Genomic DNA, 26,903 nt, shown 5'->3' with positions numbered 1-26,903 from the left:
ATTCATCAATAATTTGAACATTTAATATTAAAAATATATAAACTAGAGCTATTATAATAAAAAAAATCTTTAATTTCAAAAAGATTGAATAAAAAAAAAGTTTTTTATAATTAAAATATTGATAACTTTATTTATTAAGTAACAAATAATTGATTATTAGTACCGACTACAAAGTATTGCATCAAACAAATAACTTCAATAACATAAAATAACAAAACTATATCTAAAAATTAGCTCTAATTAATCACAACAAATATATTGACAACCTTAAAAGACAACAAACCATACAGTTTATCTTCGGACGAAAAAAGATTCTTTCATAAATGATCATTACATTATTTCACAACATTTGTATAATTTTTACTTAAGATATAAATTATAATTATAAAGAAATCTAAAGTACAATAGTTAATTTTTTTTATTCATCTACCCTGTGTTGTACAATTGTCATGGATATTAAAAACTTAATAAATTTTACTTTGGAAATTACATAATTACAACACATTAATTAATCTTTTAGACAACAAAATGTTAGAAATTTAAGGAAGAAAAAGTTTTAAAAAAACAAGTTGAGATAACTTTAAATGAGAGTGCAAAAATATTACATTTAAAATAAAATACTTTTTACTATATTATATATCATACTTTGGCAGGACACTTTTCAGAATACACAGGAAATACTTCTTTGAAGTCTTATTTAACATAAAAGAAATGAATAATGATTTAAACCATGCAATTTAGATATACTTCAATACTTGAAGATTTGGTGGGATTTACATTTATTCTAATTATCACATTTATTTAAAAAATAAGCATTTTTTAAGTTTAAATATTTGGTGATTTATGATTTATATCATAATTAGAAATGCTTTGAAAAAAAAATGAATTTCATTGTACAAATGTGAGTGTATAAAATGTTTGAATATCAATTTTATTCAATAAATAAAATATAAAATAAATATTAGATTAGATATAATTCATAAAAACTATCCTAAAGGTATTCGAAAAAGTATTCTACCTAAGTATGTAATAAATTATATTAATTAAAATATAATGAAGTAAATAGTTAATGACTAATGCATTTAATAATAATGCATAATAAAGAAAGAAATAATAAATTACTCCATTAGTTAGACTATTAATTATAAACTTCACCTCAAGACATATTATTTAAGGTTAATTGGAAATTTTGCTCAAATTCTACAAATAACAGCTGTTTACTTATACATCATAACTTGGTACAAAGTAAACTATTTTATTGGACTTCTGTATTATAACAAGATAATTATTCCATGTGCAATAATAAAAAATTAATAAAATTTAATACTGTTTATTTAAAATGTAAAAGTTGGAGCATTACAATTATCAAAGAAAATAATGTTGTAAAAAATAAATGGAAACACCTTAAAATTTGCTGAGCCTTTTAAATTAATTTTGAGTATTCGTTGATTTTATATTACAAGTATACTTGTATACCAAATTTAAAAAAAAAATGAAATATTGTTAAATAATATTAAAGTAACATTTCTTATGTGCATATTTTAGTTACGCAACTAAAAATATGCAAATACCAAAAAAAAATGAATATTCCAAGAATATTTTATTGCTTTCCTTCTAAATTTAAGTAGGATGGATCCACAGAAACCACTTTTGCAGTCAAAAAAGCATGAACACAAAATAATAAACTTTGCAAATCTTGACAAACCAATTCCTAAAAATAAACAAATGATTGCCATATTAAAATTATGAATATATAATAAGCAAATATCTAGCAATACATTTAACAATTTACCTTTGTCTCTATGCAACCTGCATTATTAAAATGAAGTTTTAAACGGGAAATGTGATCATCAGACGATCCCCGAAGCTCAGAAAATTTGTAAATCCATACATTGGAGTTGGTCCAGTTGTCGTAAAGTGTAAAACCGTTATCCCAATCCAAAATTAAGTTGGAAGGTTGTTGGTTATTTCCATAAAGAACATAAAATGTTCTACTCTGTAAAACGTAAATTTTTTTAATGTAAAAATGATTAAAATATTCGATTTGATACAAGTAATCAAAACTTCTCATAAATGTCTAAACATTATCGTTATGATTTGTCTATTATTTTTAAAGATTAAAATGAATTAAATTACACAGATAGACTATGCCCAGTTCAACTTTCCCTCTCATAAAACTTCTAACTGTGAACGATACATTATATTACCAAAAAGCATGTTTTGCTTTAAAAGAAATTAAAAAGTATAAAAATAATAATAATTCATCTGACTAGATTCTCTACAAGAATAGAAGTCAGCGTATCTACTAGTTAAAAATAAACTCTTGCATTTTTTCTTTGTTCAAAGTACATTTATATGTACTTATTTGAACACTTACTTTTATGTTCATCATAGATGTACAAATCGACCTGTGCCATGCGCACTGAACATTGTGTAAACTCTGTCTGGTTTCCATTGAGAAATAACGAGAAACACCACTAGATGTCTGCAGTAGAAAACAATTTTGTCTCTGGTCTACATTTTCAGAATCTTTAACTAATCGTAACATTGATTCATATAGTTTGTACACTACCTCACAGTCCAGCCATTCAGCTATTGACATCTACATAAAAATTATTAATTCAATATTATTGGTTGATATAACGACAATTTTTTTTTTATATAATTTTGTATTATTATTATATGTTTATTGGGTATGACAAAAAGTGATTAACCTTTGTATAAGCAGGTTATTGGTCTTACAGATTTTATTGAATAAATCTTATGAGAAACCTAAGAAAAGATTTTCATCTAAGACTAAATACGAAATAATTATATTATAATGTATTGTATTTACTGTTTATGTTGATGTATGAGCTTAGAATTCAAGAGGCATAATTGGCATTAAAAAAAATTGAATTAGATGAGTTATAGAACTGAAAGTTAGTACAGTAGAACGAGGTAAATTGCAACAATTTTTTAATATTTATTTAACTTAAACATAAAATAATAAATGGAGTTTTGATCCTAAGGGAAATCTAATGATATTTAGATTTCCTAACTAATGATATCAATAGTTATTATCTCAAGATTCCATAAAATGAAAATTAATATCTAAATATAATTAATTGATTTTAGCTTTTGAAGCTGAGAAGCTATTGATTTTACTTAGTTGTGTTTTTTATTTTATTTTTTTTTCGTCTGTTACCACTTTTTCTCAGCTCTCACCGAACCGATTTCTTTCAACAATACGTCAAAAGATCACAAATCGTATCTAGTCGAAGATATTACCTTCAAAAATTGAAAAAATTTCCCTCGTTTCCCGTAAATGGAGGAAACCTCCAAAAACATTACAAATTTAAAAATCGCTAATTTTTGAAAATTTTTTTACTTAAAACTGCCATAACTTTTTTTTTATAGATGCATGATGTCTTTAACTTTCATTTGGTATATCTTTTTTATAAATCTGACCCTTTTCCTGCCCACAGAGAAGGATATAAAATGACAACTTTTTCACAAAAAATTTACTTTTTCAACTTAACTTTTGTAAGTGTTCCGGAAAGTCTTACACTTTTATATATATCTTAAATTAAAGCTAATGTAATATACTTAATTATGAAAAAAAAAATTTCGGACTTTATTTTGTCTTCACGGTGAAAATGGCTACCAAATGCTATTTTTGTGTGAAAATTCTCGATTTTGTATTTTACATTTTTTACTTTAAAATACTATAACTTTTTAAAAAATGTATGGATCAATACAATTTTTTCACAAGAAGTAGTATTTATAGACATCTTTCATTCGACAATTTTTTTTTTTAAATCACACAATTTCCCTATATACGGGGTGTTCAAATCTGAAAAATGCATATAGATAGTAGAACTTTTTCAACTTAATTTTTGAAATTGTTCCGGAAAGTCTGACACTTTTATATTTCTCTTAAATTAAAGCTAATGTAATATACTTTATTATGGAAAAAAAAAATTCGGACTTTATTTTGTCTTCGCGGTGAAAACAGTCATCAAAGTTAATAAAAAAAAAACCAGCACACTGGAGTCGCGGTATAGTGGTGACGTGGCATAGTTGGATTAAATATAATGATATCTGACAGTGATTAAAATCACTATCATAAAAAACGCTTCGATGCAAATCTGTAGATAGTGTTTAATTTCAAAAAAATGGTGGATTGTTCCAAAAGCTACATGATCTCCTATTTCTTTATTTATATCCTGATTACAAGTTTTATGATTTATAAGTGTAATATATATACATTTATAATATATAAATATATAAAAGGGAAATGGTGTTATTTAAAAAAAAAATGTATGTCGAAAGAAAGAAAGATATAAATATTAATTCTTATAAAAAAATTTTATTGATCCGTACACTTTTCAATAAGTTATAGCATTTTAAAGTGAAAAATGTAAAATATAAAATCGAGAATTTTCATACAAAAATAGCATTCGATAGCCATTTTCACCGTGAAGACAAAATAAAGTCCGAAATTTTTTTTTTCCATTTACAGGAAACGAGGGAAATTTTTTCAATTTTTTAGGATAATGTCTTCGACTAGATACGATTTGAGATCTTTTGACGTATCGTTGAGATGAGAACTGAGAAAAAGTGATAACAGACAAAAAAAACACATCATGGTAAAACCGATACCTTCTCAGCTTCGTATCGAAGCTAAAAAATGTCACTTATACTTCTAGCATTCAAAGCCTCTCGTGTACAATTAAAATTTTAATACAAATAATAGATAAAAAAAATTTGTGGTTTTAGTTATATGTAGAAGATCTCGAATTGTTTTAGACGTTGTAATGTAATGTACTGTAATACAGTAATTAGTATTACGCTCTAAATAAAATTTGGGTTATATTATATAAAACCTCAACAAACATTTTTCAACTAAAAGGAAGTAAAACGAAAAGGTTTTTATAAAATAAATAGCAGCTTTAATAAAAGCGCGTTTATCAAATAACTAATTGCTTCCTAAAGCCTTAGGCCACATATATTATTGAGTATCTACTAACTATGTAATAGAGCTACGTCGACCTAATATAACTTTATTACTTATAAGTCAGTTCACTTAATCTATAAAACTTCTTTGCCCGTTACGCTAAAGTTTTCTAATTAAACAACAGAATTACAGATACTTTTTCACGTACACAATATAATTTTGTAAAAATGCTTATAGAGAGAAAAATATATGTTTCCTTTAAAGAGTTTTGTAACTCATATGGCCACACAACTTTTATAATTTCATACTTCTTTGGCGTATAATTGGATTTCTAAAAAGCGATTTCTAATTGAACCGAATTATTTATACGTAGTGTGTAAAGTGGTTGATGTTACTCAAAGAATCGTGAAGTTATCGTTCAATTTAAAGTTTTCGTTATTAACTTGGTGTAATAAATAGTTTTTTAAATGCAAATTGCTTAATTTATATTTCACATGTGCCATAAACTGCAGTTTATGACACTGTTTCTATTTATTACAAAACTAATGTCAAAAATAAATTCATCTACTCACCGGTGGTGTATCAAAGAGTAACACGTCTCTCCCTCTAATTATCATGAATCTAGCGCAGTAGCTTTGCCAAGGGTGATTATTATTTAACACACCTTCATTCACCCATCCCATATATTCGATTTTTTCATTGATACCAAAGTTTAAATTATATAATTTAATCTAAACAGTTACAAAACAAAAGCGTTACATTCAAAATAAAGTTCGACTCCAACTTTTGATATGAGTTTACTTGTATTTCGGCCAAATTGTCAATATTTTCTGAAATAAATTTTATCCATTCTGACAAACTATTAACGTTGTCACAATGTATAATACTAGAATTTGAACCATTCATTCCATGAACTTCAAAACCATTTCTACGCAACTTGTCAGTGCCCTGCACGTATCTAGTTACATAGCCCATCATCAATGGAACTGAAAATAATGAAACGTGTTTTTAGAATTTTAATATAGTTCTATTTGTATAATTGTAATTTTTCTCAATATAAATTTTAACTCACTTGTAATGAAATCAGTCCAAATTTCCTCATCATCATTCTCGCTGTCTTCATTATTATTATTATCATTTCCTATAATTTAAAATAATAAAAAGTACTTAAGTTTTGAAAACGAAATTTAAATAAAATTTATTTCATATATCTTTTTTTAATAAGTGAATCAAATACCCAACATTTTTGCCTTTTTTAATACTTGTTTTTTAATAACCTTTTTTGATATTGGGTTCTTTATTTATATTAATAGACTACTAAATTTAGATGTTTCTTGCAAATTAATAAGCTTTGCTGATGACAATCTGTTGCTTGTAAAGTCAGATAATTTAAATTATTCATGTGATATTTCTATTCATTATTTACATAAAGTAAAATATTGGTTGGATTATTTTATGTTGTAGTTTAATATTGAAAATTTTAATTATATATATTTCTTTCACCTAAGGTTAATTTGAATGCGTTTTTAATTCATACTTGTAAATGTTTCAATAATCATACTGAAGTAATTAAATTACTAAATATATTTATATATATATATCTATTATAAAATATTTCTTATGTTTACCCCTTATGTATTATGAGGTGCCGACTTTATTTTTTTAAATGGCATCATACATATTTAACTAGCTTATAAAATAGAAAATGATCTAATTAAAAAATGACTCATCGTAACAACTTTTAGACCAGTGCTTCGGAAGATTTTCACAATTTTGTACCTAGACGGGAAAAGGAAAATGGACAAGAAATAACTAATGATAAAATAGCAACACCACTTTATCTCCTTTCTGTATTTTAAAATTTTAATAACTTCCAAAGTAGTAGACCAAAAGTTTTTATTCACCACTCATTTTCTTAATGGCATCGTTTTCTATTTTATAAGCTAGTTATTTATGTATGTTTCTTTAGAAAAAAGTAAAGTTCACATCCCTATAAGATATAAGGGATGAACCTAAAAATTATTTATTGCGGATAAATGGATTTACATGAGTAACTTACAAAATCCAAAAAAATGTTTTAAAATATCTTATTTTAAGAGAAATTGAGTGACTAGCGTTAAAAGAATCATCTTGTTACAGTATTAATTCGTAAGTTGTATTATAGTTTGGGTTTAAAGTTTCAAGGCGTGTACTTGATTTAGCAACTTTAAAATTAGTTTACTTGGCAATAGTCCAATCTTTATTGTCCTATAGTATTTGTGTATGGAGTGTCACGTATAACTCGCACATGTCTAGTCTAAATTCATCCCTTAATATATTACTAAAAATGGCTTTAAAAAAGACAAAATTATATTACAATCCATTTTTATACGATTAACACAGTATTTATAATTTAAGCATTTTATTGTATTCGTATAAAACTAATTCGGCCGATACAGACCAAAATTTTTCTCATAATTCAAAATTAAAACAATTATTTAATATTAATGTTGTTAAATGCAAAAAAGGTTGGTAAGCTCAATTATATATATGTTGGTGTAATGATATTTTGTAGGTTAATTATATTTTCTTTTAAAACTTTTCTAAAAACGCATTGACTTTAATAATATGAAAACTAAATGAATATATTTAACATTTTCATTTTATAATTTTAATGTTACAAAATTATATAGTTAGTACACTATATTAAATTAATAATTTTTGTATATATGTTTAAATATGTATTATTTAATATAATTTCGAACTCATTAAATTATTATTCCTCATCTACCCCAGGCACACAGTATTTTTTTTTTTTGTGGAGGTGCTATTTATTATATATATATATATTATTTTCTGTAATGTTATTTGGCTTAAATAGATTATTATTATATGATTATTATAACATAAAATAAGTGAGACTTAATTTTTCCTTCTATAAAAATAAACATCAGTTTGGCGCAAAACATGTTAGCTCCAACATTTTACAAGTAAAATATCAAATATTCCTGTATATTTATATTAATTCATTTTTATAAGATGACCATTGTAGTAATAATAGTTATTATTTTTCACTAATTATAAAAAAAAATAAAGAAACTATTATTATTAATCGATGATATAATGCTATTCAAACATAAACTTATTCTACGATAATTTTAAAATGTCTTTGTTGGAAATTTTTTTGAAAGATTCGAAAATTTTAAGAACATGTCTATAAACGTATTTAAATGACTCGTAAATGATCAAAGCAAAACTTATTTTTTAATTAAACCATTGGTAAAATCATTTTTAAAATAATTACTATCTTATTTTGTTGGATGTTTTTAACTATAACGACTAAGTATTATATGCAAATATTTTAGTTTTTCATTCGTCTTATATGAAATTTGTCTTATAGAAATCTTCTTTTAAACATCCATTTAACATAAAAACAATAAATGATAAATCTATAATTAGAATAATTTATGAACACCTTTTGATCCAAGCAAAAATGGCGCTGCAGCTTTATAGTGTTTAACCAATAGTGTCACGTTTTGCCCGGAACTTCTTAATATCCGCAAAGCTTCATCGTGACACACATTTGTGATCAAATTATCATTAACTAAAAATGTATAAATTAAAAAAAAATTCAATTTACAAATAAATCACTAATTACATTATTTGGCTTTTGTATTGTGAGAAACACTACCTTTAATAATTGCATCGCCCACGAACAATCTTTTGGTATAGTGAGCAGCTCCGCCTTCGGGTATTTTTGAAATAAGTATTGGTAAACTATTTTCTCTTCCTCCTTTGACGCTTATGCCAAGACTGCCATTTTTCCTTGTTACCGTAACATACCTCAACTAAATCAATCAATAGTTTTTAATATGTTAGACAACAACATATTGCAAAAAGTATCACTAGGAAAAGTTTATTAAAAGAGTAGAGAAAAAATTTAACACAAAATGATGAATTGTGTGGAAATGATTTTTCAACCGCATTAGTGATGAAACTAAGTATAAAATTATTGTTGAAATTAAATGGTAAAAAGAAATGTATTATGGATTAGCCGGTTTTTCTATTGGATTAAAATGCAATATAAAAACGCTATAGTTGAAAAAACTGAGAGCTTAAGGAAAAATTGATGATATGATGATTTATTTCAAGATACCACAGCATTAGTTTTTATTTAGTTGATTTTTTCTTTTGACATTTTATTGAAAAACATAAATCAATTTCAAAATAAAACTCACGTAGTAATTAGGACTAGGCTGGTTGTCTATATTATCTTCGGCTGACGAAGAAAAAAAATTATCAACCTCCTCTTTTTTCTGGAGCTTCAAACATTCCAATGTTAATACTAAGCGCACTATAAGTGAACCTTTGTTAGAGTCGTTTATTCGAACTAATCCAGTTTTGGCCTGTGTGAAATTAATTCATAAATTAGTTTTGAAAATTCATGCAAATAAAATAATAATAAACAATTATACCTTAAGACCATCAATGATTTCTTCTTTAATGTCCGATTTTTCATTTATGTTCAAGTTCAGACGCATAGTTTATATAGTCAAGCTTCCTCTATAAAAATAATATTATTTAATAAAAGTTTTGTCTGTTAAATTAAAAATAAATTTGTGTGAATAACTTATATAAATAAAAATATTTTTATTATTCTTCTGGAAAAATTTATAATTGTTGAACATAATTTAACATCATTATTTTTTTTTTTAATTAAAAATATATTTAAATATTAATTTAAAACTAACAAAAAATAAAAAATATTTTACTCAAAAATCACGGATATGTATTTGGGAACAAATTTTTTTTTTTATTATATAATTTAACATAATTCAAATAATTTTTTGCATAAACATAGTTGTATTGTAAAAATATAGAAATAACTTTCTATAATTAAATAAAATTAAAACTATATTAAAAATACTATTAATTTAAAAACTAAAAATATATTAAGCTCAAAAGCCACAAAAAATTACTGAAAAGTCGCAGACACGTATTTTAAGATAAAAAAAAATTTTTATAGAAGACTATTTCTATTTACCTAAATATGTTTATTTATTATGTATTACAATGATATATTTGTTTAATATACTTGATTTGAAAACAAAATATTAAAATCCGATTAAACTATAAAAGTCGTTACGTTAATTCCTTTTTTTAAAAAAATTATATTACTCAAATCTCTAGTGGTATTATAAACTAATGCAGAAAAACATAATCTAATTTTAAAAGAGAATATAATTTGTATTGTATTCATTGTTCATACAAAAGTCTACTTTGTTTAGTTATCTTTTACAAAATAACAACAAAAAGCAAAATAATAGGTACATATTTGTCTGCACAGATATACCTAAATTTAATCTACATAATATTTTTCACATAAAAATTGAAAAATTTATATCCTTTTGTTTAAACAATCAAATGGTAATGATGATCAACTTTTTGATTTTGGAGAAGTTTAAATGTTGTCATCCGCACAGAAAAAAATAACCAATGGTCGTGAGATTTAAATCTATTAATTTTTTCTCCTTTAGTTCCCTAAGAGAGTTTCCCACGCAAATCGCTTATATAATTATTGTTGTTTACTCATATATTGTGGTTTGTACAATAATACACTTGTAACGTATAGCTTTAATGTCTTTCAACCCTTTTTATTGTTTAATTAATAACGCGTGGGCGATAGACGTGGCGAAAGAGGAGGCGCACCGGGTTTAAGTGCGGCGTCTGGTGTTGTTTGCGGATACGTTTTTGGCCGCGGGTTGCTTATGCTTACACGTCAATTCCCTCCCCTCCGCGCGAGCACAGAAGGTATTATAATAGTTGTGACATGCTTGCGAATAGGGTAGCGCGTGTGACCGTCCGCATAAAGGGAGGAAGCCGACCCGGCAACGCTTTTCCCCCACAAGTCGCATAGGAAATCATCGCTGTCCGTGGGAATCGATGTTCGGGGTTACTCTCATGTGTACCTCTCGGCCCAAAACAGGGGTAATCCGTGGGCAGGAACCTCACGATCGCGTGCCCGGTAATGCGGTGTCGGCTCGTGGGTACCTGGTTAACGCATTCAATACACACTAAGTACATTTAAGCCGCCTCGTCCACAATGCGTTCATTTGGGCACGTGTCCAAAGACATTTGTGTATTTAATTTACACTTAAAAGTCCATAACTATGTCATTACAACTACTAAATGGCATACAAAAAGTGCATGACGCAGGTAAAGTATAATATCAATGAAGAGCTAATGCCTTGACTATAACAAATATTAGTCGTGTTAAAGATATAAAAAAAAGCACAAGTCATTTCATAATTATTTCTATTTAAAAGTTGAAAAAAATACATAGCCAAAGGTTGTATTGTAGACAAATTTTGATAACCAATATGGATATTTGTAGTACAGTACAACAGTTATTCATAGAAATAATAATACCGTATTTAAACGAAAGTTAATAACTTAATTTTCGAAAATTAATATACATAAATAGAAATATTTTTAATAGATACGTAAATATAAGTTTTTTTTGGACTATAATCAACGTGTGCGTTTTGTTTATTGGGCAATTAAAAGATTGACAACTGTTAAATTCTATGTAATCACGTCATGGCGTGATAAATGTTTATTGGATAACACCACAAAACGTATAACAAAACCACTAAGAAACTCAGTCCAAGTACAATTCATTGGTAGAGAAACTGTTTTTATTCCTTTTCGTGAGTTTACGTTTTACCCTAAGTGTTACTTAAATCTTATTTAGTGTATGCAATTTATGTTACAGGTTTATTCAAAGAGCTAATTTAATTTAAACAAAAGTAACAAAATGGGCTCTGAAAAGTCAACTATGGAAATTATCTCAAAACTATATCCAATAAGATTAGCGGAAATATGGTGATTTTATTTTTCACCGGTTCACAGAATAATGTTTAGAAAAATCATTTTTTAGATATCTTAATTATTAAAATTAATGTTATAGCTGTCGAATTTTCTGTTGAAAATAAAGATCAAATGAACTACTAAATTCAAATAAGAATATATGAATTATATTTTCACATTTTAAATCTTTTTCAATTTAAGTATAACATAGAGAGTTCAGTGAGTAAGTAAACGGGTTTCTATTGTTCTTATTGTTTGTAACAATTGACCTGTTTTCTTAATGAATACTGTATAATTGTTTTTCATTCTAAAAAACCTTAATATTTATCAATTCGATTAATTAAAATGTAAAACATATTTATGAAAATAGCATATAAAGCTAACTTAATTTTTCCCTAAATTATGAATATATAAACTTTGAATACAGTTTGTTATTCTATAATTTTTACTTGAAATTTATTCATTTACTAATAAATGACATGTTCTATGGCAAGAACATATTACTTTCAATAATAGTTTACATGCTTTTTTAGTTTCAGAATTAACTTTATTATTTCTTCTTGACATATTTAAAAAAAAAAAAATGAATTTGCAACATATTATACTTTTACAATCATTCAACTTGGTATTCGTTGTACATGGTCAAAAATCATTTTGAGACATTGTAAAATATGTTTTATTTTAAAACATTACAATAATATAAAAATTATGATTTTTGCTCAGTTTTCCATATTTCTTCATAAAATGTTTAACCAAACAATATGACTTAAAAATATTTAATATTAATGTGTTAAAAATTTAATAGAATTTGCATGTTCAACTTTTTCAACTGCACTTCCAAACATTTTAAAAAGTGGCTCAAATTCAAATATTATTTAATTATTCCAAGAAAGGGTATTTTTGAAGTTTTGGTTAAGTTTCGATTTAGCTTTAAAAATGAAAGCTTATCACATACCTACTTGAAACTTTAACAAGTTATATTTATAAAAAGCCAAAACCTATAGATTAAATTCGTATTGATAAATTATGTGATAAAAAATTAATACTAATTGACAAGTTTACTCAGTAATATAATATTCGGAATGATACGCAGTGTAACAGACATTGTTAGGATTTTTTTTTCTAGAAAATATTTTAAACAATTCGGCAAGCATATTATTTTCTGAAATTGTCGGTGTTTTCTCATATTATAATTTTTATTTTATCTTGAATAGTATACCGAGTATATTATGTCCTGTTTTTCATTAAAATCAATAAAAAACATCTTATTTAAACGGATAAACAATCACTGAAAGAATTCAATTAAGATATACTCTCTTAAATAAACTCCCTAATGTACTTTATTAAAATCAGTTTAACAGTTAACGTCAAGAAACGTTGTTTCGGTTCAACTTTAAATAAAAAATTCAAACGTTTTAATACAATTTGAATAAGTATTATTACTTTTAGTTGATTATCATTTACTGACTACGTATAGTTCTACTGAGGTTATGTTGAGTACTGTGTTACTTGACTACAACAGATTAGAGTACATGTTTTCAACTAACTAGAGGATCCTCTTACGTTCCGCAATAATTAATTAATCAACTAGGTATATTTATAAATAAAGGCGAAACTAATTAGTTGTCATTCTACGGCTACATGTAAATATGAATATAATGTATATGTTTTATTACGCATAATAGTAACAGATTCGCATGCTTAACAATAAAAAACATGACTATTTTTGTAGCAGTATTTTGTTTTAAGACAATCCCTGTATGGAAAACATATTTTTGATTAAGAATTTAGCTAAAATACTAGAGCCTAGTGTCTTAACGACTCAAAATAGTCGAGTGACTATGCTATTGTTCTTATTCAAAGGACTTCTAATTATTTTATTTTAATAATGATTTTAGAAATATACAATAAGAACACTTCAAAATAAACGAATAACTAAAAAAATTATTGTAATGTCGTTACATATAAATATATATATATTAGTCTGACATAAAATGTATTACAGGGTTTTGTGTCTTTACATTAAAAAACGCCACTTTCTTGTGGTATCCCATTGACGCTGAAGTATGCACTAAAAGTACACCAGTTTGTAAAATTATAAAAGCAATATTTTATAGATTTATTCCTAAGACCATACCCCCAAAAAAATGTAAGTGACTGTCAAAAATCAGTTCGGGCTTTAAAAATAAGGTTCAATTCGAATCGAATTTTTTTTTAGAATCCCAATCCTAATTGACCTGAATATGTAAATTTTTAGACCCGATCCAACCCGAATATAAGGAAAATGTTGAGCCTTATCCAAATTAAAAAAAAAATAACCAATCCGTTTCGATCCTTTCAAAAAATATCATGTGTAAAAAAATTACATATAATTTTACAATTTTACATACTGTTAAGCTGCAAGTATACACTTTGTTGTTTCAAAGTGAAATTATTTAATAACGGCTGATATTTTATTTTATTCATCAAAGACGAGAAGAGTTTAATTCAAAGTGTGTAAACGTCATGTTTTTTTTTAATTTTAAAAACTTTTTAACTATTTGAATGTTAAATATGTAATAATTAATTTTTAAATTTAATTTTCTTCATTCATAAAATTTTGTGTTCAAAGAAAATAATTGTTTATATGATTTTTTATTATTCGCACGAACGTATACAATCTAATCTAACATCAATGTTTGATCTGACTCGGCTCGTTTTTTATTAGAACCCGACTCGGGCCGGTCTATTTGATGTCGAGGTCCGACCCAAACACATAAAATTAATATTAAGGCCCAACCGACCCGGTCCAAATCAATATTATTGTTCGACGCGATTTTCGGACCGAACTGATCTATGGTTACTACGGAAAGGCCATAAGTTTTATTGCAAAACCATTTTTTTATAAATAATAACGACTGTTTCATGCAGAATTATAAAATACTGGTAAAGTAAATGTGTTCAACAAATATTTTTACGTTTTGACTTCCAACTTTTGCGACTTCAGCACTTGCTGCCGGTGCTTGTTTTGCGTGTAAACAATTCGTCTGGCCTCGACGTAATTGCGGCAATCCTATAGACGCAACAGTGTGTTATAGATTTTAAGGACGACGTTCAAGCACACCGCCGGGGTGGTCGTCTATACGATAACAATAATTAGCCGTGTGCACAGTAGTCAAGACACAGTCGACGCACCGCGTGACCGATTGGCGGCACACGGCACAGCATCGTTTTGTCCGATAATATACAAATATAACGTGTCCACGACACCACAAACTCGTCTGCCGGAAAAATTATTAAAAAAAAAAAGGGGGCGCTCTCTTCCGATAGACGAACCTTGGCGTTCGGTTGGTTTTTTTTTTGGTAGTGGTTGCTACTTCCGTACGTAATAGTGGTGGGGATCGTGGGGCGTGTGCAGCGACGGCCTGCTGTTCGGACGACCGCCGGTCGTCCACGCGCCGCGGCAGTCGACCGGCTCACGTTGTCCACCGCACACACGCGTTTACTTAACTACCCTCAGCACACATACACACACAACGTGCGTCAAACAAGTGTTCTGTACGCATAGTCACTTCCTTGAAGACAAATCGGCCCGTACCCAGACACGTGACTGTCTTTAACCGCATCCGATTTGCACGCATTACTACGTTATCGCCAATTTAATTAATTCAGTACCGACGTTCCGGAACGCAGTCAAACTGGCGGCGAATCAACCCCATCATCACCAACGGGCCGCTTACTCGGACGGCCGGCCAAACGATTATTTGGGCTACTGTGATCCGGCCGCGGTCAATCTTTGGCGAATGGTCGTGCCTCGCGGCGGACCGTCAATGGGCGCTGAGCCCGTGCCAAGCGCTCCACCACCCCCGCCACTTACAGAACCTCATTGGGGCTATGGACCTTGGAGTTCTGTACCAGCACCGCCTCTTAGGAATCCACACGGTACAAAGAGACATTACAACGAAAGCGACGACTGCGACGATGCTTTTTCTGAAGAGTCCAGTAAAGACCAGTAAGTAATTTTTACAAACATTAATGTTTCTATTCTCATCTTTTTTTGCTCTTCTTTGTTAACATTTATAATTATTTTTTTTTTTCTACAGTTGCTCGTCGCCCGGTGACGACACTCCTCACACTTTGACCCGAAAAAAACGTCGTGGTATCATCGAGAAGAGACGACGCGACAGAATCAACACTAGTCTGTCGGAACTCCGAAGACTTGTGCCGACCGCCTACGAAAAACAAGGCTCGGCTAAATTAGAAAAGGCTGAAATATTGCAACTCACTGTTGACCATTTGAAAATGATACACTCGAAAGGTAAACACCGTTCAAATATAATTTATTTTATTTCGGGAGAAAAGTTTTTCTAATAGTATTCAATTTAATTGTTTTTATTAATTACGTATTTATTTTTATTGAAATTATTCAAGTCAAGTTTTATTTCACTAGTAAACCCGTTTAGAATTTTAATAAATTACAACTCCGTTTACAAACAATTACTATACAGCGTACTTAACAAACCGTACAGTATTTCTTTTTTTTGTCATCAAAACATTACTATAGTCGTTTTCTTTATGTTACGATATGCACCTGCTTTGGACTTCCCGTCAAAATTTTAATATAATACACTGTGCTATCTAACGTCACTCGAGGGTAAGGGTCAAGTCAACTACCGTGTAGAAACCGTTTGTTGACATCCGGCTCCCGAAGTATACTACCGTGTATTCTGCGATGCATGACTTTACACGGGTCTTTATCATTCGTCTTTTGTCGCACCCGTTCATAAATGTATACAACTCGAAAAACGATTTCAACGAGACTTGCGCCGTTTCATTTCGATGTAATATATGCAAAAATAATTAACTGTACATACGCGAGAGCTTATTTCATTGATTACTCAGACACCGTGAGAAATCAAATAAATCTAGTTCAAATTTGTGTTTATTATCATAAAAACATCGGATAAAGGCTTGAAATGCGGCCGGAGGGCACTTGGGGTGAGATACCACGTACATTATCGTGAGAACGTGTTCCGTGTCAGCTGCCCCTCGTCTGACCGTATCAGTGCCTTTGCCACCCTTTTCCCACGGCCACCACGAACAACCTCCCCGGCAACTTTATTGTTGTTGTCATCGTCGTATAAACGGATAACGCGCAAATCAGCCGTACACAATTTTTAAATGGCAATCGCGTGGGAGTTCCATAAACTAATCGAGCGAACATAATTTTAATAGCGACTTATTGGCTTAACACATTTTTTTTTAATAGCCGTTAAAAAGTATTTTAATTTATTGTTTATTTTCCCATCAGGTCTGGATACTTTGGCTTATGATCCATCTAAATATGCCATGGACTACCACAACATTGGATTTAGAGAGTGCGCCGCCGAAGTGGCTCGATATTTGGAAACCGTAGAAGGTCTCAACGGCCGCGATCCATTACGTGAGCGGCTCTTGTCGCATTTACAGTACTTTGCCGCTCAACGAGAATACGCCGCTAAGTCTCCTGCCGCCGTTGCGGGGCCACCACCGCCTTCTTGGTACGGTCACGGACATCCGCCACCTTTGCCGCCTCCAACGACGTCAGCGGGTCCTTTGCATCATCACCACCATCATCAATATCCGTCTACCACTTCGCCGCACCAGCCAGTAGCACCTGTGCCCCCACCAACCAACCACAACAATAATAATAACAACAACAACAACAATTACGAACAAGGAGGCGCTGGAGCGGTTGACAAACCATCTGGAGACTCGCTCATCGCTCTATCGTCCGTCTCGGATTATCATCACCAACAGCACGACTACCATCACCAACAACACGACGCCAACCAATTGCATAACTTGCAACCGGTCTCAACGCCCATGCACCAGCAGCCACCACCACCACCTCCACCGACCTATCTTCATCACGACCTGCAATCGCATCAACAGTACCAGTCGGCAGATTCTTCAGTATCTTCACAAATGAAACCTTACAGACCTTGGGGTGCCGAAGTAGCCTATTAGTCGATATTATCTGTTCCTATCTAACCTTGTGAGACGCCCATTTTGTATTCGCGCGCAAAAGATACAGCGTGTCTTAAAACTGTGATCAATTTTTTTTCAAAGTTTATTAATCGTGTAAAGACTAATGTGTGTTATTTTTTATATATATATAATTAGAATTAAGAATTATTACACGTGCGCAATAACGTATAAGAAATTTATAAACATACAATTGTAAGTAAATTGGTTGAACGTAACTTTATTCTAGTCATGAGTACCGACCAAAAATGTGTAACTGAGGTTTAAAAAGATCTCAAAAGGTTATATAATACTATTAGTTAAAAAGATATTAAATTATAAATGTCAAAATAATTAAAAATATTTCACTATTTCTATTTGTATAAAAAAATGTGTTCAAATAAATTTATATATTTTTTCAATTTTTATAAATCAATATTGTTATTTTATAATTGTTTTGCATTACAAATAAATATTTTTATTCAATTAAATTGCTTTGAGTACATAAATACTTTGCCGTCCTTGTAAATTAAGACTTAAAAAAGCCACTTCTAACACCTCGAAAAAAAACGAATTTTTCTGAATTCATTAATATATTTGGTAATTTTTATAAACTTGTTCATTTAGTCATTAGTACTTATAAATGTGGAATCTAATTAATTCCACCCATATACGTCTTTTTTTCTTAGTAGTTCATCGATATTTATTATCAAAGAATCGTATTTAATCGTATTTACGATAATTACGTAGTAAATGTTTGAACAACCTAATGTAACTAAATAGAAATGACGTATATTGAATTATACTAATCAAAATAATCATAAATGTGACGAATTACTACTTATTTTCTTAGTAGAAGTTTTATACGGTTTTCTTCTTAAGTATTAGGTCTATTTTTGTGAAATACATACAAATCAAATCTTTGATAATTCAGATTCTAAGATGGATACACAAATTTTTCTAGATTTAAAGATGCGCAATAAAATTCTCAATACATTGATAAAATAAAATGATTTTTCAATTATGGCGTATACGTCCTTTGCTAAGACAGCAAAGTTTAATTTCATTACGCTTTAAGAAGTCTTTGACACACAAGTATTTCGTTAAGTGGATTACTCAAAAATAAATATGGATAAGTGACAACAATTTACACAACGAGACAGTATTAAACTGAATTATTTCCATTTGACAACTATTTTACTAAGTTTTAACTAATATCAATAAAATCAACGAATATTCTTCAGTGAATTATTTTTTAATACAAAATAAAAGGTAAATTAAACATCACCTGTCAATTGAAGTGATAAGTTATATACGAATGATTAATTAAAATGTTATAACTCATAATATTCTCCTTCTATGAATTTACAATAACTGTTTTGTCACTAAAACATAATCAGGGCTTCCCTAAACTAAAAATATGGGAACTGAAAAATTTAATGATTACAATAGAATATATTTTTTTTAATTTTGTGACCTTTTTTTAATAATTATTTATTGGTAGCATCATCTTATATTAAAAAATTGACGACTAAAGCGATTAAATTTTGCTAATTAAGAGATTGTGCACATCTCACGTCTTCTCCCACAATTATACTATATAAACTTGAACATAAAAAGTCAGTGTACTTAAAAATTATTTTTATTGTTTTAAAAAATTGTAAATCTTAATATTTATTAAATAACTATTGTTACTTAAATGTTTATTAAAAAAATTAAAAAAAAAGGGCCTCTTTAAGTCTACTTCGCCCACATATAAATTTTACCTCGCGCCGCCACTGTAAAAATATATCATATAAGAATTATCAACTAATATAAGAAGTATATAACATTATATGTATAATAGTGTAAAATATAGGAATGTGTTTCAATTTTATATTTATAATCTTTCTTGTATTTAATTTTATTAATTGTAATTTTTTTCAATACTATAAAATGTGTTATTTAATTTTTTTTTTTTAATTCATATAGAAAATAGTACCAAAAATGTATTTCAGATTACCTTGACTACTGATTCTATAAACAAGTATCATTTCTTGTCTGATAGTTCAATATTTTGCAGTGATGTTTTTTATTATATATTTTACATTTAAATGAAGTTTTAGTTAGTTTTTTAAGCTTAATTTTCATAATAATAAGTGAAAAGAATTGTTCATATTGTTAAACGCGGATGACAAAGTTTCAAAGTTTGCAGTTTCTATAACTTAAGTCAAGTGTACATAGTCTTAGACGGAAATTGTAGAGGGTTTTAACTGATAAATCAATATTTCAAGATGTAATCCAGGTAATAATTTTTTTTAAATTGTAATATTTAGAACTATAATGAAGAAAATTGATGATGAGAAGATTAAATGGTATCAATACAACATTTGTAAGGCCATGCATTATAAAGTACGCATTATTTGTTTAGATTATTTTTAACTTTTTAAAAATTAACTTGTACAAGCATATACAAAGATAACATTTAGAGAACACATACATTTTTCTAATCAGAAAGGAAATTTTAAATTTCAGCTGTATTATACAGCTGTGTATAATAACTTTAAATTATTCTTCAATTATAATACAATATTAATTGAGAATTTAGAATTAAATTCATTGGAAATAAGAGTAGTATTAATTAGCATTGAGCATTGAATTCTAAAAGAACAAATTAGGTAAGAATAAAATTATTTTTAATGCTCGTCTAGTAATTTTATATAAAAACTTTAATCAAGGGGACACTAGTTATGTTAACTGTAATTACACTTCGAAAGTACTTGGAAGTTTTAATTTTGTTATAATCTAGTTCATGTTCCATTTATTTGATATATTACATTGTAATTTAGAAGGAATTTTAACCCTATCGTGTTAATCTAGATAAATAAAAGTTTATTATTAGAGTACAAACTAAACAATAGCTGTAGAAAATTGTCAAAAAATTGTATGGAAAATAATTGGAATTTACAATACTGATTGTGAGTATGTAAACATCAATTCAAAGATAACAAATTGAATATTATTAAAGGTAACAAAAATGTATCACATAATTTACACATTATGTTAGTATATTAAGCCTATCTCTTGGAAACTTCAAGCTTTGCCTCTAAAAATAATGTCAATATTTATCAGTTATTAATAAATATCTTGTATTGGTAATATGTCTTAAGACAAAATTCGAATGATAATTCATAAAGGGGAAAAAGGTAATGTATTCGAAACTAAAGGTTCTTTTATTTATACAACATTTATTAAGAATAAACAAGCTATGCATGCAACACAAAAAGTTCATTTTATAAATGCTTAAGTATAATGATAAATAATTAAATGATTACTTCAATACGAATAGATAAGAAATTACATGTATTAAGTCTATAAAGAATCCTTCAATTAAGAAGAAAAGAATGTAAGTATTAAATATTTATTAGTAAAAGTATCTTATATAGCAAATAAATAAAATTATTTTATTTTATTTGAAATTCAATTTAATTTCATAAACAGTCGATTATTTAATTAAAATTTTATTACTCCTTATTATTAAATTATCATATCATAGGTTATTAAAACGGTAATAATTAATGCTTAAGCGCATAAATTATACCTTTAATCTTGTTCTCAGTAAAAAAATGTAGAATATTTTTTACGAAATATGTAGAATATACGGAAAAAATAATTAAATATAAGATATATAATTAACTTAGTATATGATTATTTTATTTTAATTGAATGCCAACGTATTATTTATCAATATTTTTGTTATTATTAACATAATAATGTACTGTGTAAATACAATGTAATGAACTCGTAAGTATAAGTAAATTTTAGCAGCCATTGAGGAGCAAGTTAGATAAACTAATTATTTTTTAAACTATCTGTTCTTCCATTGGTTAATTTATTAATTGAATTTATCAAAGGTGTATACGTAAATTCATTAACTAAACTAATGAAATGCTATAGATAAAAAATATGAATAATGCCAGTAAATTTATTTTGGTAGATATACTAGACTTAATTTAAGATAGATATTTAGGAGAAAATTAAGTTTAATTATTAATTTTTAGTTTAAGACAATATATAAGTTAATTAGCTTAAGTCTATTTTTATTTTTAATATTTAATAAATTATAATTTATTAAATATTTACAACAAAAATTATTTTATTATCGTTTAAAATAATTTTGATATGGGTAATTAAAAAATAATATTACTTTATATCTATAATTACTATTCACTTAATATACTTAGATCTAATAAAGTTCAATACTAATATTAATAATACTTTCAAAATCGTAATGTATGTTAAGTATTAGTATAAGACATTTTTAATGAGCATAAATATAAGTGTTCCAATTTTAATACCCATTGACTATTTAGCTATTCTCATTTATTTTTATATACTCATTAAATTAATATATTGATTCGAATTAACATACAATTTTAGATTTAGTATATGTTTCTATTTATAATTATTTTAATCTCAATTTTAATATATTTTTAGACTTAATTCGATTTAAGTAATTTATTAGACTATGATTAATTTTTACTTTAATTTAATAAAAAATAATATTCTAATATTGGTAAAAATAATTTACGTTTTGATCAAGTGTATTTTTAATAATTAATAATACACTTTTTGAGATAATTATTATCTCAAATATACTTTTAGAGTTCTAAGTATGTACAAGTAGGTTATTGATTTTAATGTAAGTACGCCTAAGGAAAATCTTAAAAACTTACAAATGTGTAATAGTAATTTATATATTTTTGTTCTTGAACAAATTTATTGAAGTTCTTAAACTGTATAAAAATGTCTGAAATACATTTTTTTAAATATACGAATTTTCATTAGGCGTAAATTAGTTTTAATTTAGATTTAAGTGGTTGGCAAAGACCTGTTCCCACCTTCACGCGGTGCCGACTGGAAACAGTCCTATCATTTGGATTGGCTAACGGGAAAGGCATATTATCTATTCAAAATAAATTTAACGTTATTTCTACTTTTACAAAATGTGCACGAACATTCTAAACCAGAGATCATCCTCGTTTAGAAATTCACGCTTTCAAGTACGCAGTTGATTTTCTTAAAAAATTAAGCGATTTTCGAACAATAATCACTAGTTGTAATAATTTTTCCAATTATATTTAAACAATAAAATATAAACGCGTACTATCTAAGAATTATGGTTTGCATATTCATAGATTTCGACATTCAGATATTGATTAAAATACATATATTTATTAAGAAATGGCTTAAACGAATCTGAACAATAACGACACGTTATTTATATGAACAAATCTTTGTCCGTTTAAAAAAACATTTACGGCCTACCATTGTGTTTGGCTATCGCAGCATTTTCAATATCTATAATTTCATAAAAAGAGGATTAATGGCGGCGGTGACGGGCTCGTTTGAAAGTGTATGCCGATTTTGCTAACGAATTGGAGGAAAACACTGTACTCTCTTTTGATGGTTGCGTTGCGCCGGTCGCGTGGCTTTCTCATTAGTCTTAACTCGTTAAGGGTACGCTAATCCCGAAGTAAAAAATACGACGGACGTTGTTATTAGTTTTCTAAATAAAGGGCCAACGTTATTTCTACTGCTGATAAGTTTTTGTTGTCTAGGGTCAGTCTGCGAAAAACTAGTTGTACTAGTCGCGTACTCACTCGAAATGAAACCACCGGACGACACTAGTAACGCGTTTGCCGTTAAAAAATAAACGTTTCGAATTTTACGCAAAGTCTCTTTTGAAAATAAATGTCGCGCATATTTCGAACCGGTAAAGTAGATAAGAGTTGACTATGATAGTATTTCGTATACACAAATTGGATGTATTATTGCCGTACGGAGAGGGAAAATCGTCATAAACAATACTCGCGATGATTATAACGTCATAAAGTCAGAAATATGATTATTATCAGTTCGTAAATGTCACCAAAGTTTGCCGTCCCGATAGTTTATAATCCACAACAGTTGCCGAACTGCACACGGCGGCCTTACAATAACAGTAAAATAATAATACAAAGTGCTACAGAAGAAAGCCAATTGAATAATAATAACGTCTAGTAAATGGCGTATGGACAAGAGGCGATTGCATGCGATTGTTTGTGCGAGGGCCACGGGCAATTGACCTCCACAACAGTAGCGCACAATTATACAGCAACAGTAGGTGCGTGGCACAAATGGGGACGCTGACCGATGTCCACTGCATTGCACCCCCGGGGCCGAGTGCCGGCACAACCGATCGGTCGTGCAAATGATAACAACCACTTCTGGTCGCGCGTGTTAATTATGAAGTGGTGCGACTCTTCGGCGTTGCAACAATAGCCGTCCGTTCCGCGCGTAATGCAAATGTATACAAGCGATCCATGTGGACGAGAAATGTGGAAAACAACACTGCCGTCACCAGTCGGAACACACTTTTGTGTAAAAAAACAACTAAACTAAAACGCACCTACTGTTCGATAAAACATCCGCGGCCGCGTAATGTGTCCCTTGCGAGAACGTTCCGGCGTTGCGCCAACACGCACTGTATTATTGCCGAACGGACACTATTTTTATTGTTTGCACTTTACTTCGATTATAATTATTTTATCGTACAGTGACAATGCAAATCTATGTAAAACACACCCGCTGTTTTACGATGGCATAATATATTGTTATTTTTTGGAAAATATGGCTCACCCAACGCACACACAATCCAATAACCGTAATTGTACGAAAACCCGCGCCGTTTATAATAATGCTCCAAATGCAATGTGCATAACACAACGTGGCCTAGTGCCGTGAACGGGGAGCGGTTAAGGAACCGTGACGAGGTTGTATTGCACTGTGCGATAAAAGAATCTAAATGACACAAAAAAATAAACCCTATCCCGTTCTGTAAACAACATGGCATATTATGAACGAGATCAAAACAACTGTGGTTTTATTTCACGAACGATAGACGTTAGAACTTTCACTTTAGTGGGATAAGTTTTAATTTGAAAAAGTCTTTATTGCTGCAGAGCTTAGAGTATTACGTTTTTGTTTACGCTTAACGTTGTGTAATAAGTCGAAGTTTTAAGTTGGAACGAAAAATTCATCAAGAAATGGGTTAACATTTTTTCAGCAAAATAGACTTTTTAATCCTTTAGTCGATTTGCCAATCACGCTGACAATCAAACGTTAACGAGCCCACATGTCGTCCCATCAATCGACAGTCGATCATCAATCAATCGAGACCACTTCCTGTTCCGCACGTTACCACCAAAGCACAACTCGATGTATCTTCGTCATAACTTAAACACAATGTTCAACTTTGCCGCTCTGTAAATTACACAGCAGAAGGTTTGCCTGCCAAACCAAAACCCCCGTGACCATTCAATTCATAAAAATCAAACGTGTGCCGTTATAATTTAATCAGAGCGGCCATCTAATTCGAATCTTTTATTATCTCGGGCCGCACGTTTTTGCTTTTTAATTTATTCATTGTCTATCAAAATACCACTGCCATTATCATAAAACATGTTTGAAAATACTTGTTAAACTTAAAAATTAAGAAATAAATTACGAAAATTCATATTAAACTTGAATAGCCACAAATATAGTTATACATTGTGCACTTCACATCTCCCGTGTAAATTAAAAGTAATACTCGTTTTAGTATCTAATGACAGATGAAAATACTTAAGGATTTTGAGAGCTCTTCCAATAAGTACATACGTAGAACAGTAATCATTTATTGGCAACCCTTATGAATTTATTAACATATTTCAATTGACACACTAACATTAATAGTGATATAGGTACTTCATGATTCCAGAAGGGTGGTGTTGAAATAAATAACCTCGGCACGATAACTTGGGCTTTTTCTCGTTTTTTATTTATTGGCACACGTTTTTATTGAGTAGAGGGAAAAATTAAATGTGATACTTGTCGTAAAAACCTATTGAACCCCTAATATTTTTCAAATGTAATTCATATTGTACTCGCCGAATTCCACGATTATGGATTTTAAAATTCTAATAAATGTCGATTTGCTCTCTAGTGTCGAGGGAGACCTTTGAACGCGGAAACGTATAAAATGTAAGATTCGTTCCGGCCTTGTTCATTCATCATACAAACAGAAAACAAGTAGAGCTGGACAGAACAATACACTTTAAAATCGGTCGAAATAATACATCCCGATATGATTGTCGTCAATTGTTATTATGTTATTATTATATTACACGACAGAGGCGACACACGCCAATAATAATTACAATATAACTCCATAGTGCATGTGCATGTACACTCGGTAAGGGATCCAAAGTGCACGGACCGTGTCCGAAAATCATGGATAAGTGTCAGACGCCGATAAATAAAAAAAACAGTGTCAAGTGAATTTAAATGCAAAACTGTGTTCCGAAATGATGTTCATGAATATCGTTTCATAACTTTAATTAACTGTTCTTTGTCTTTATAACAAAACGATAAAAAATCTCACTGACATATATTAATCATAGTATTAGCAAAACGAATTGAAAAATAAAATCGAAATGAATACTTTTACTTTTAAAGTGTAAATTTTAGAATTTCAAGATACTCCATAAATATCTTACAATAAGTTTTTTTATCCATCGACTAAATTTTTTTTTTAACTGACGAAAAATGTAATCTGTTATACACCGATATTTTTGTTAGCAATTAAAAAAATACTGTCCATTTGTACTAAAAATATTAATAACATTAAAATATTTCAACGGTTGATTTAAATGTAGATTTAATGAACATACATAAAGGGTTATAAAAAAATTGAATTAATAGTGTTCAATATTTTAAATAAAAAGTCTTTATTGTGCTATAAATGATATCATTTATCAAAAGTTGTCTGACAACTGGAATACCTGTGGTGTTCCAGTTTGTTATTTTACAATTTTGAAATTAAAATATCGAATGCATTATATTTATTATTATAGNGAACCGTGTCCGAAAATCATGGATAAGTGTCAGACGCCGATAAATAAAAAAACAGTGTCAAGTGAATTTAAATGCAAAACTGTGTTCCGAAATGATGTTCATGAATATCGTTTCATAACTTTAACTGTTCTTTGTCTTTATAACAAAACGATAAAAAATCTCACTGACATATATTAATCATAGTATTAGCAAAACGAATTGAAAAATAAAATCG

The 26,903-nt window shown here is 28.7% G+C and overlaps 2 protein-coding genes across 2 annotated transcripts in view; one reads left to right on the top strand and one right to left on the bottom strand.

Moving 5' to 3' along the window:
* Positions 1-94: 94 nt before the first annotated feature.
* The window catches only part of LOC126905748 (gamma-1-syntrophin), a 35,112-nt gene continuing 8,303 nt past the window's right edge, over positions 95-26,903 (bottom strand). Inside the window, exons 2-11 of the mRNA XM_050685757.1 lie at positions 9,394-9,481; positions 9,157-9,324; positions 8,610-8,766; positions 8,394-8,522; positions 6,012-6,080; positions 5,741-5,925; positions 5,512-5,670; positions 2,378-2,602; positions 1,793-1,996; positions 95-1,711 (exon numbers count right to left, since the gene is read on the bottom strand). Of these exons, the coding sequence (XP_050541714.1) occupies positions 1,601-1,711; positions 1,793-1,996; positions 2,378-2,602; positions 5,512-5,670; positions 5,741-5,925; positions 6,012-6,080; positions 8,394-8,522; positions 8,610-8,766; positions 9,157-9,324; positions 9,394-9,459 (1,473 nt within the window). The 5' untranslated portion in view covers positions 9,460-9,481 and the 3' untranslated portion in view covers positions 95-1,600. The remainder of the gene's footprint in view (positions 1,712-1,792; positions 1,997-2,377; positions 2,603-5,511; positions 5,671-5,740; positions 5,926-6,011; positions 6,081-8,393; positions 8,523-8,609; positions 8,767-9,156; positions 9,325-9,393; positions 9,482-26,903) is intronic.
* On the top strand, positions 15,216-18,264 carry LOC126905749 (hairy/enhancer-of-split related with YRPW motif protein). The gene is made up of 3 exons (XM_050685758.1): positions 15,216-15,779; positions 15,871-16,085; positions 17,079-18,264. The coding sequence occupies exons 1-3, from the start codon at positions 15,571-15,573 to the stop codon at positions 17,774-17,776; spliced, it is 1,122 nt and encodes a 373-aa protein (XP_050541715.1). The 5' UTR covers positions 15,216-15,570; the 3' UTR covers positions 17,777-18,264.

The sequence above is a fragment of the Daktulosphaira vitifoliae genome, unplaced genomic scaffold (genome assembly GCF_025091365.1).
Source record: "Daktulosphaira vitifoliae isolate Bord-2020 unplaced genomic scaffold, ASM2509136v1 Scaffold_4, whole genome shotgun sequence".
Taxonomy (NCBI): domain Eukaryota; kingdom Metazoa; phylum Arthropoda; class Insecta; order Hemiptera; family Phylloxeridae; genus Daktulosphaira; species Daktulosphaira vitifoliae.
Note: the sequence above shows the minus strand (reverse complement) of the source record. Positions and strands in the feature narration are given on the sequence as shown.

Coding starts and splice junctions, on each gene's coding strand:
- LOC126905749 (XM_050685758.1), top strand. CDS start 15,571: ATGGTCGTGCCTCGCGGCGGACCGTCAATGGGCGCTGAGCCCGTGCCA. Junction 15,780..15,870: donor GAAGAGTCCAGTAAAGACCA/GTAAGTAATTTT, acceptor TTTTTTCTACAG/TTGCTCGTCGCCCGGTGACG. Junction 16,086..17,078: donor GAAAATGATACACTCGAAAG/GTAAACACCGTT, acceptor TTTTCCCATCAG/GTCTGGATACTTTGGCTTAT.